The sequence below is a fragment of the Hirundo rustica genome, chromosome 5, assembly GCF_015227805.2.
Source record: "Hirundo rustica isolate bHirRus1 chromosome 5, bHirRus1.pri.v3, whole genome shotgun sequence".
Classification (NCBI taxonomy): domain Eukaryota; kingdom Metazoa; phylum Chordata; class Aves; order Passeriformes; family Hirundinidae; genus Hirundo; species Hirundo rustica.
In genome coordinates this window covers 59,997,263-60,008,628 of record NC_053454.1, presented here as the reverse complement: position 1 = coordinate 60,008,628, position 11,366 = coordinate 59,997,263, and the positions used below count along the sequence as shown (strand labels likewise).

General features: G+C 44.3%; 2 protein-coding genes across 3 annotated transcripts; one reads left to right on the top strand and one right to left on the bottom strand.

Moving 5' to 3' along the window:
- The first annotated feature begins 105 nt into the window (after positions 1–105).
- On the top strand, positions 106–2,506 carry MRPS18C (mitochondrial ribosomal protein S18C). The gene is made up of 6 exons (XM_040064371.1): positions 106–176; positions 290–360; positions 1,346–1,429; positions 1,859–1,916; positions 2,224–2,283; positions 2,383–2,506. The coding sequence occupies exons 1-6, from the start codon at positions 125–127 to the stop codon at positions 2,457–2,459; spliced, it is 402 nt and encodes a 133-aa protein (XP_039920305.1). The 5' UTR covers positions 106–124; the 3' UTR covers positions 2,460–2,506.
- On the bottom strand, positions 2,293–8,687 carry ABRAXAS1 (abraxas 1, BRCA1 A complex subunit). 2 transcript variants are annotated; one of them, XM_040064369.1, is made up of 9 exons: positions 8,578–8,687; positions 7,410–7,500; positions 6,748–6,784; positions 6,252–6,318; positions 5,401–5,594; positions 4,704–4,823; positions 4,304–4,388; positions 3,714–3,822; positions 2,293–3,560 (listed from the first exon to the last, which is right to left on the bottom strand). In XM_040064369.1, exons 1-9 carry the CDS (start codon positions 8,662–8,664, stop codon positions 3,133–3,135), a joined length of 1,218 nt encoding a protein of 405 aa, XP_039920303.1. In that variant the 5' UTR covers positions 8,665–8,687; the 3' UTR covers positions 2,293–3,132. The 2 variants fall into 2 exon arrangements, with proteins under 2 accessions (XP_039920303.1, XP_039920304.1); XM_040064370.1 differs by lacking the exon at positions 6,252–6,318 and having other exon boundaries at positions 8,578–8,626.
- Between the last annotated feature and the right edge of the window lie 2,679 nt (positions 8,688–11,366).

Below are 11,366 nucleotides of genomic sequence, written 5' to 3'. Positions count from 1 at the left end.
ACCCGCCGCGGGAGCGCCTTGGCCAATCGCCTGCTCCGAGTCGGGACGGCCGCGCTGCTATTGGCCAGCCAGCGGCCGGCGCAGTGACGCGCGCGCGGAAGTGGCGGCGCGCGGTGCGGGTGTCATGGCGGCGCGGACCGTGGCGGCGCGGAGGCCCTGGCAGCGCCTGGTTCCCGGTGCGTTCCTGCCGCTTCCCCGCTCCCCTCTGCCCCGAGCCGCCGCGGGGGCCTTCGCGTGTCCGGGCTGTCTCGCCGCGCCGCCGCTAACCCTGTCGCTCTTTCCCTTGCAGTAGCGCTGTGGGCGCGGCCGCGCCGCCTGCATGAGGGGCAGCGTGAGGGGCAGCCTGAGCGCTCGGACCAGGTGAGGCTTCCCTGCCCCGCCCTGCCCTCCGCAGGGGGCTGGAAGCGCTCTTACTCTGGTCGCTGTGTAGCTTGGGCCCCTCAGACCCCGAATCCATTGTGGGGAGCGCAGCGCACAGGGAAGTCACCAGGCGCTGGAAGTTAGGGCCCCGCGGATCGGTATTCCAATATCCTAACTAGAGCCTGTTAAAGCTGCTCTCTCAGTAACTCGGATGTGGAGCCAGCGACAGGACAAGGAGCAGTGGCCGTAAACTAAAAACACAAGAAGTTTCACCTCAGTATGAGGAAAAAATTCTTTACACTGAAGGTGGCAGAGCCCTGGAACAAGGCTGCCCAGGGAGGTTGTGGAGTCTCCTCTGGAGCCATTCCAACTCCACCTGGACGTGTCCTGTGTCACCTGCTCTAGGTGCCCTTGCCTCGGTAGGAGGTTTAACTGGATGATATCCAAAGGTGCCTTCCAACCTTGACTGTTCTGTGACTCTGTGAAAAGTGAAAAACACCTTTCATATCTTGTGAGAATTTGGTGCTGGGTGTATTCTGAAGCGTGAGGAAGCTTTCAGTCCGTGGGAGGTATTTCTGAATCTCACTCTTTAGAAAGTGTGTGAGCACACAGGAGCTTCCTCAGGCCATTTGCTTTGAAATTATTAAAGAAAAAATGAAATTCTTGTGACTTTAAGACAGAACTACTTTTCTACTAGCTTCTGTAAATTTTGACTTCAAGTAGAAGGTGTGAGCACTGTTGTACTGAATGATCTAACAGTTGCTAGTGTTATTGTTACTGAAGTATAAAAGGCTGTTTACTTGTGAGAAGTCTTTTAGGTTGCAAGGTACTAAGAAGTGAGTTTAATAGAGTTACTGAAAAACTTCAGTGGTGCACTAACTTTCTCTTCTGGTTTCAAGACAAATATTGATCAAAGGATTAAAAATAACAAGTGTTCTCTGTTTTGTTGTGACGCTTACAGATGTTAATAATTCTCTGATTTCAGCCCATACAAATGGAGAACCCCTATAAAGACCCTCCAAAGAGATGTGTCTTATGTGGAATAAATGTGGACTATAAGAATGTGCAGGTGAGTTTGAAAATTGCTGTCCTTGGATGAAGGTAACTGCTTTACTGCTTTTAAATGTGTGTGTAGGAAATAATAATTTAGAAAATCCATTTGTATGTGTAGGGGTTTAAAACTTAAGAGTAAGAATGTGTGCAGGTTACGGACCAAATAATGTAGTTGTGCTAAGATGCCTAATCTACTAATTATGTGTGACAACTTTGCTGTTGAACAAATAGAGTCCTTGGTTACAATTCAGCTGCCACAAAGCATGGAAGTTATTCCATAGAAAATACAATCTAGCTCCCAGCTCTACTTTTTTTTTCTTCAGGTAGAGCTGAGTTTTAAATAAACAGATGAGAAAATGAAAAATAGAGTGCAAGTAGTAACATAAAGCTCAAAAAAAAAAAAAAAGTTCTTAAACTGACTTTGATTTTTCTTCATTTTAAGTAGCTTCTTTCCCAGTTTGTTTCTCCATACACTGGCTCCATTTATGGCAGGCATATCACAGGTATGTGAAGTATTAAATTAAATCATATATGGCTTGATAATAATGTTTTTTGAGTCTAAGTAACTGTGTATCAGCAGTCTTTCTGAAAATAACCAGTCCCAACTCTGTACATTTTGTATGAGTATTCCCCTGATTTAGTAGCCTGCATCAAGGAATTAAAATATCCCTTAACTGTATGAGGTTTATGTTTAACAGTAAAAGCACACATGCATTTTTCTAGGAAGACTTAATCAAATCTAGAGGGAAGTGTCAATACCTTTCACCCTCTAATGACATGCTTAGTGTTGAAAAGAATTCATTTCTTTAGGCTTGTGCAACAAGAAGCAGAAGGAAATTACAAAAGCCATTAAAAGAGCTCATGTATTTGGTAAGTGTGATTTTGCTTCTGAGTATTCTAACTCAAGGCTGCTTTTCTACTAGGAACACCTCCAATCTTTTTTTTTTTTTTTTTTTTCTTTTTAAACAGGATTTATGCCAGTTATGTTTAAGAACCCACAATTTCTCACAGACCCCAAGCTATGCAATATCAAGTATCCAGAGTGATATACTGTACGGAAATAAACAATAAAACTGTGTTTCATGTTTATGTACTTGTTTGCCGGAAATGTGGTTTGCCAACATCGTGTGTGGTTGACTGAGGGGTGGGTGTCACTCATTCTTTTATTTTTCTTCATGAAGTCTCTGAAGTTTTTTGTCTGAAGGAAGATTAAAGCAATAATAGAAACTGGTAGCCGTAGGACCCTTTCCTCTGCTCACCGCTCTTGCCAAAGCTCAGGTGGCTGTTTTTTATTCCCTTGCTGGGTGGTAAGATGGGGAGAAGTAAACAAGCACTGGTTTCCTGAGGATAAGTTACTGTATTTAAACTGTGGCAGGTAATGCTGTGAGGTGCTCATTTGATGCTCCCTCCATCAGGAGGGTGGCACTGCTTCGTCACCAGCAGCTTGAAGTTGCGTCACTTTGAGGCAATATGTGACATGCTTATCTGACTGACAGCATCCAGCATAGTCTTTGAACCCTGAGAGAGAGAAGGCAGACGGAACTCTGAAAAGCAAAGTGAGGGAATGTCATGCTGGACTTATCTTTATGCCAAACTCGATTCGTGCACTGGGGGAAAAAACCAACCTGCAGAAATGCCCTTACATACATCGGTGCAGTGCAATAGATTGACACATCGCTGGAGTACACCAGCAGCAGCTTTTGGTGTGAAGTCAGCAGATCAGAAAGTAGGAGAGTGGGGGTATTCATTCGCATCTCTGTTTTTTTCAAACATATCCTCATCTGTTTCAGTGCCACTCAGTGTAAGCTTCCTTTCCTGGTCACTGTCCTCTTGTTCTTGAAGTGGTTCTTGGTGAAGCTGCAATGATCTGGCTTTCTTGAATGCTTTTGAAACTGTTGTGGTCCCCCTGACTTTACGCTTGTTTAGATGCCTCGTTTCTGCTTCAGTGAGGTCTTTTTCCTCTACCATAAGAGTCAGTTTGTCCAAGACATTAATATGATGGTCTGTGTTACAGCAGTTCTTGGATATCTGTTGGCCTTTGAAGGAAACAATGCACGTCTGAAGTCCAGAATTGGGGAAAAATGTTTGCAGTGCCTGACAAAGGAGAACATTCTCTTTTGGCTCTGCTGGGTGGTTTTTGTCTTCTCCTGAGGAAAAAAAAAAAAAAAAACAAAGTCAGCATTGCAGAACCTCTTGCACCTCTGCTGTTTTGGCTGCCTCAGGTTCAGAAGTGTTTTCTGCTTCTGCCACTTGAGTCAACTTTGAAAGGGCAAGGCTTGCATCACACTTGGTTAACTTACCTGAACAATTTTGTTGCTTTTTCCTCTTTATTTCTTCTTTTAATTGGCTCACCTCTGCTAAGAGCTTCTCTACAGATCGTTCACTGACTTCTACTGTAATGCATATTTTCTGCAAGAAGAAGAGCGTGTTGATCAGATTAACAGTATTCACAGCAGCTGACTTTAAAATTGTTGCAAAATGCTTAAAGGCACTCATGGTTAAGTTGGACAGTAAGCAGTAAAAAGCTCAGGTAATGATTCGGAGGTGGATTTGTCAGATAACTTAAACCTTGTGTTGAATGAGGTGCAAGATGTTTTATTTGATCCCACCAAGGCAAAGGAGATCTGACAAACTACAGATGGTACTCCTTTGAGATAATCCTCTTGTGAGAATTTATTTGTGGACTTGATGAAAGCACAAAGTTTAATCTTCAAATGGGAACTTAAATCCTCAGCTTTGAGAATATAGTGTGCAGCACAGTAAATGGAACTTGCTGATCTTTCAGTTTGTCCATGTTTTGGACATGGCTGTGTTTTCTCATGCAGTGCAAGATGTTGTAGCCCTTGGTTTTGCAGAACTGCTGAAGGTGAGGCAGGCGTGCCTGGCTTACCTTCAGTTCCTCCTGCAAGGTGGCATACATCGCATTTATCTTATGAACCTCTTGTAAGGACCCATCTTCAAGGAAGAATTCTGACCTGTGGACCAAGGGTAGAACTGCATAACTGCAAGTTAGTGATTCCAATGCTTACTTAATAAGAGCTTTAATGAGTAAAGAAGTGTTTTGAGCTTCAGTGCCAGGTGCCAGGTGTGTTGAGACAGACAGCTCCTGACAAAATATGGGACTGAATTACTTTCCAAGTATGCTGGAATGGTAAGTAACTGTAGAAAATGGGTCAACAAGGTATGGGTATATAGCATTTGCAAAAGCACTTAAATGCTTTTCTAGAAAGGTAAGTGTAGTTATGGTAGTGGGAAGCTACAGCTATCAGTAAATACAGCATATGTTGTACCTGTGTTGTCTCACGGCTCTCACAAAACCAGAGGATACACAAGAACCAGACACTGTTCTGTAACCTTGCTGCTCTGCCATGCCCAAGTTGGTAACCACCAAAGGGACTTTCTGGAAAAGACTTGAAATGCAGAAGAATGAAAACACGGTCTATTAATATCCAAAGGTCTCTCTTTGAAAGTTAAATGTTCTTGACAATTCAGAGTCTGAGGGGAGGGTTACAGTATAGCTAATCCTTGCTAAATCTATTACATCACATACAGATGAGGCTAAAGGCGAACTCCAAGAGCAACCAGAAGCTGAGCAATGCCCCTGATTTTCCCCCCTTTCTGACTACAACACACACTAATGCAACATTTGCTAAGCCTAGCCTGTGAGCAGAGAGAGGATGTCTCTGAAGATAAAGTTAACACTACTTTAAATATTTTGATGAACAACCATGTATGGTTGAAGTCCTGTACAGAAAACAATTTGATCAGGAGCAGCTCACATGTGAATAAACTGACAGTGTCTGCTTGGCGATGCTGGCACTACAGATAAAAAGGTCAATCCCAGAGTAGAATTCCAGGGTAAGCCTTCAACTGTGTTCTGGCAACATGAGCAACAATCTTATTAAAAGTTTTATTAATCAGCGTTACTGATTCAGTTCCAACAAAGTAGAGAAACTTTCAACTTGTAGTGCATGCTGTAGACATTACCCTTCCTGAGGCCGATGTAGGGCATGTTCGAGTCTGTAAGTAGAACAACTTTCTGTCATCACATTAGAGGTTAAAAGGAGGAATACAAGCCCCTGATTCGATAGGTGTGACTGCAGGTTTTTATGAAGAACTCTTTCCCGGAATGTCATGGTCTGGTCTGTGTTACGTCTGAATTTGTACCATCCTATGACACTCTGCAGGAAGAAGAAAATTCACAGTTACTGTTGAATCATGATGCCCCTGAGTGTCACACTGAAGCAAGTCTCATTCAGTGCAAAGTCACTGTCTGAATTGTTTGCTAGTAGGTGCATAGTCAAGCATTAAGTTAACTTGAAACCCTTAAAACTTCTAAGCCTAATTCCCGTCTTCTTTCCTTCAAAACCACGTGTTGAACTGGTCTGTTTCTGAGCCTGTGTGCAAGCTGAAACTGCAAGCTTTCTTCTGTTTTGTTGTTTGTTTCTTTTCGGCTTCTGCTTTCCCCTTGTAAAACTTTGTTCTGTGGAAAAGACTTAAGTTATTTTGATGAAGTGGTCCTTAACCACTTGTGAGTTGACCTCAACTGATCTTAAGGTGGAAATTGGTGCAATTCCTCTGGGATCCTTGAAGTGTTCACTTGATAAATTAATAATTAAAAATAAAATTGTGATGCATACATAGGCAAACCCTAGTCAAAGATAAGCTAAACTGTTTTTTTAAGGAGGAAAAGGATGTAACTGCCTTGACCAGCAGCATAAGGGACTATAAAAGGTTTAAAATGAGAAAAGAAAAAACCTTGATGCAAGAGGTATCCAGAAGAGCTTCCAAAATTTGAGTGAGCTCCTCAGTATGGTTTAGATTTGAAAATAAAATACCTTCTTACAGCCTGATAGTATTTTCTTCAGGGCAAGTTCATTCAGTTCTCCTGCAGAATTATAAAAGCTAGAAGAAAATCAGGACAATTAGAGGGGAAAAAAAATTGGGCTGGAAAAAAATTTCTAGCATGCTGGGAATCATCTCACTTTTTAGTTTTTAATTAATACCCTTAAGGGTGAGGGGTTAGAGTGCATGGAATGCCCTTTTATTTTTTCAGTGTGTTGACATTGTTCTGTAGTTTATATGGTGTCATAGCTTACCAGAAGGTGCAGTATGCCTTATCTCTATTTCTATATGCATAGACAAACACCAAAAAAGACATAAAGAACCAAAATAGGAATAACATAAGGCATTTTGCATCTGTAATTCCAAGAGGTTGATACAGCTATTATAATTACAGTTGGATGATTTTCTCAGGCAATATAAGTTTAACCCTTGCAGAGTTCAAGCTAGGGTTAATTTTAACTTTTCAATATGTTTACTTAAGATTTTTACCTGAACAACTGGTAGCATGGAATATGCTTCTGTATGTCTGGAAAGAGAGAAAGTAATATTACTCTGGGTTCATCAGCTCAAGATGTATATTCTTCTGTGTGCTATTATCAGCATGAAACTGATAGAAGGACCAAGAAATAATTCTATATAATTCCTTAAGATTGAATGCATTAACATCTAATTAGGTGAAGAAAGGAAATATTTTTTACTATATATTCTAGTTAATTTTGTCAAATGCAAAGGGAACCACTTACATAAACTGTATCTTTCTACTTTGGCAACTGAAAAATCAAGGTGGGTACTTTGTATTTTTTCTTGCAGTAGTATGTAGTCTGAAGGATTTCACTTGAGTTACTCAGTGTACGTCCACTCCAACCACATCAAGAGGATAATGAAAAATACATCTGGCATCTGCTTAGCGAAATTATTAAAGAGCTTGCAGCCTTCACACATAGAATATTATAAGCTCCAAATGAGGTTAACAGATGCTAATACGTTACAGTTCACATCACTGATAAACCAAGCTTTTCCAGGGCAGCTGTAGTCTAGGAGAGTTTGTGATGTAGCCCAGAGAAGGGTCTAAACTGCTGTCCCTCAAAACTGAAAGCTGTCATTTACTGCCCCGAAACCAAGCAGGCCATGAAAAATGCGGACACACTAACCGATTGTATAAACAACTTCAACATCATCCATTTGTGAGTCCGTAATGCTGTTCTTGGCTTCACCTTTCACATCTCCAAGGAGAAAACCTTCCTTTAGAGGGAAAGAGGGGTAAAAAAAAATAATCACATTAGCATTGAGCAGACACTCCTGCTTTCCTCGGCGCTGGTGCAGCCTCAACCCCTGTCAGTTTTGGATGCCACAATGTAAGAAAAATAACAAAGCTCTTAGAAAGTGTCCAGAGGAGGACTGCAAAGATGGTGGAGGGTCTAGAGGGGAAGCCACAGCCGGAGTGGCTGAGGTCACTTGGTCTGTTGAGCCTGGAGGAGAGTGAGGGGATGTCTCACTGCAGTCACAGCTGCCTCAAGAGGAGAAGTGCAGCGGCAGACACTGATCTCTTCCCTCCGCCGACCGTGACAGGGCCCAAGGGAACGGCATAAAGCTGAGTTGGGGGGGTTAGGTTGGATATCCGGAAAAGGTTCTTCCCCCGGAGGATGTTTGGGCAGTTGAACAGGCTCCCCAGGGAAGTGGACACAGCACCAGAGGCTGGCAGAGCTCAAGAAGCGCTTGGACAGCACTCACAGGCACGTGGTGGGATTCTTGGGGTGTCCGGTGCGGGGCCAGAAGTTGGACTACGTGATCCTTGTGGGTCCCTCCCCACTCAACATATTCTATCATCATCTTCTCTCGAACACTAAGTGTAAGTGCTGTCTTCAGGAGAGGAAAAATGCTCTCAAAACGAACTTTATATATATATATATATATATATTATTTACAGAGTGGATTCTCACTCATTTTTCAATGCAGTTAGGAAATAAGATCCCCAGCGCGGCAGCGCTGTGTGGTGGTGGGTTTGCGGTGGCTCCCGTGTTCACGGAGCCCGAGCAGCCCGCGGCCGTGCGGCGCTGCCCGCCCGGGCTGGGGCCGCGCTCGGCCCGGGGCGGAGACGGCGCTGCCGCCGCCGCTCTCCTCGTTCGGACACGGAACCCTCACGTTATTCCGCCGCTCGCACACAAAGCGACTCCCGGGCGCGGCGCGGCGGGACGGCCCCGAGCCCGGGCGCTCTCCCTGCCGGGCAGGGCCGGGCAGGGGAGGCCCGGCGGCAGCGCGGCGGGGGCGGCCCGTCCCTCCCTCCTCTCCCCCGCGGCCAGGCCCTCCCGCGGCACCCACCGTGTCCGAGTCGGTGCTGAGGTGCTGGAAGGCGAGGGCGCCGAACACGAAGCCCGAGAGCAGGGCCGAGGTGCTCTCGCCCTCCATGCCGGCAATGGCGGGACGGGCGCGGGCGCGCGGGAGCCCCCAGCGGCCGCCGGCGGCAGCGCCGCGCCCGGGCCCGGCCCACAGCGAGCGCGGCCCCGCGGCGGGCCCGGGGGCTCTCCTCGGCTCCGAAATGCGGGGTTCGGAAAAATGTTCTCAAGAGAGGATGTTCTCTGGTCCTCGGTCTTTGTCTGCTTTCAAGCCTAGGCAGCAAGAAGGGAGATTTAATCCGTGGAACAGTGACGGAATCAATTCGGTTGGAAAAGACCTCTGAGATCATCAAGCTGAAGCCGCGACCGAAGACCACGACGCCAACCAGACCAATTGAGCACCAAATCCAATCTTTCCATAAACACCTTCAGGGACAGTGACACCACCACCTCCCTGGGCATCCCATTACCATGCCTAATCACCATTTCTGTGAAGAAATTCTTCCTAATGTCCAACAAAAACCTCCCGTGGTGCAGCTTACAACTGTAAGATAGCAGCTAACAAGCAAGCTCTGAGTGATGTCCATGGGTTAGAAAGACAAATTACTTGTTGGTAGAATTGTCTTTTTAAGGTTTAGGGCTGGACACGCTTCAATGGTCTCACCCGCGGGAGACTAACAAAGCTTGGGAAGAAGGATGCCCATACTGGATACGAAAAATGCAGAATTTAGGGGCAGGTCAAGGGTTTGTCCTGAGGGGGAATCAAGCTGTCCTGTCCTCAGCCATGGCTCCCAGTCCCCTTCCTGCAAGCTCTGGGACGAAGGGCAGGATCTGTGCTGATGGAAGCGCTTCACTGAGCTGCACTGCGAGCTTTAGTTCGATGCTTTCACCAAAACATCAGCATTTGAACCCGCTGCCAGGCCCACATTGTCCCATTGGGAGAGTGGGTGGAACAAGCTGTGCTCCCATCTCCTGAGTATGAGGATTGTGTCACGCCAGCCTGCAACATGAAAAGGCATGGCACTGGCTGAGCTCCTGTCCGTACCAAGGCTGTGCCTTTCGAAACAGGGCAGGCAGTTGTGAGTGTGTATGGAGGCGCAAGCCGCTCTTTGTGGGGAGAAATCTTCTGAGTTAATAACCTAATAAAATGTAATAAGGATGTAATAAAATGATAATGCTAAATAATGATCTGACAGCAGTAAATGGTACCACTTCTTCCTCAGATACAGACTGTTTGCAGAATGCGTGTTTTGTATTTTTTCAGTTGTCACATCTTACTTCTTTTTAATATTTGTAGTAACATTTTCTTCCCTGTTCTAGCAGGTGTTCCTGACATATCAGGCAGAAGAAAGCCCTAGAAAACCATGTCAGGGAGAGAGAGTTAAAAGTGATGACGTTCTTTGAAATGTGATCAGAGATCTGGTCTAAAGGCCACAGGAATTTTGCTCCTTTACTTCAGGAGAGAAAATGTTTGATTTCATCCCTGATCAGGACTATAGGTAAGCACATTCTTAGCCTTAGATGTTAATTTCCTGACTCTTGAAATACGATGTGTGGACCTGTGGTCTTTCAAGAGGTATTTCCATGCTTTTTGGGTCTCACATATGTTTTTTTAGGTTGTATGTAAAATTAATATTTTCAGTACAGTTTCTTTTCCCCCTTCCTCCCCCCCCAAGATTTAGGAGAATGGTTAGTTCTGGCATGTTTACATTTAAATCAAATTCTTTAAGTATTATTTAAAATGCATGTGAATGATGCCAGTATTTAGAAGGGGAAAAAAAAAACCTGTTGTGATGCTTAACTATTGTTGCAGTGGAGAGAGGGACCAGGTAAGACTTTCATTTCTCAGCACACTCATAAATGATCTAGATCTCCGAATAGGGGGATGACAAGTCTCTGGATGGTACAGAATAATGGACAGGGCTGATGGGAAGGAGCTAGCGTGCATTTCTTGCAATGCAGACCACGTGGTATTAAACAAATGGTTAACAGGTACAACACATCTAAAGGGATATATTGCAACAAATGATTCCATTATGGACCATGTTGCTGTGGTAGAGGCAACAAGAACAGATAGTATGACAAGCTTCTATAGCTGTTTGGGGAGAAAACGTTGAAAGTGGACAAGAAATGCTGACCCAGTTCTGGAATTCTCCCAAAGGACCCTGTGCTGTACTTGCATTCACTCCTAAGCAAGAGCTGGGAGAAAATTGCATGCATTTATTCAATGAAATAAGTGTTAGGCATTGACAAATTAATTAATTGCATTCAGTGTCAATGATACACAAACCACATACAAGATTTATGTGACAACATATGAGAGATGTGTTGACAGCCATGCAATGCCTACACACCTGTGAGTACTTATACATTGCTGAGGCAAACAAATGTAATCAGAACATGTGGTGGATTCCTCTGTTTTGAGATACAAAGACTCAAGACTATTGTAATACAGTACTTAGAATACAATAAATAACTTTCTGTAATCGTTGAATTTATCTTGTGTGGAAACAATAATGCTTCTGTGGTCAGCACTAAATGTGTTACAGTCGTCCTAATGTGCAATACAGTAGCTAGAGAGATACATCTTCAGTGTTTTCATAATTTGTCTGTTGATGGCCAAAGATAAAGGGTAACTAGCACAGTCTTACTGTGGTCAGATATAAACACACTCCTGTTTGGTGGCGTAGATGGAATCTGTAGAGTCCTAAAGAGCAGCAGATGTAGCAGCAGTTAGACTGAGAATGCAGAGGAGAACATATTTGCACTTTAGTG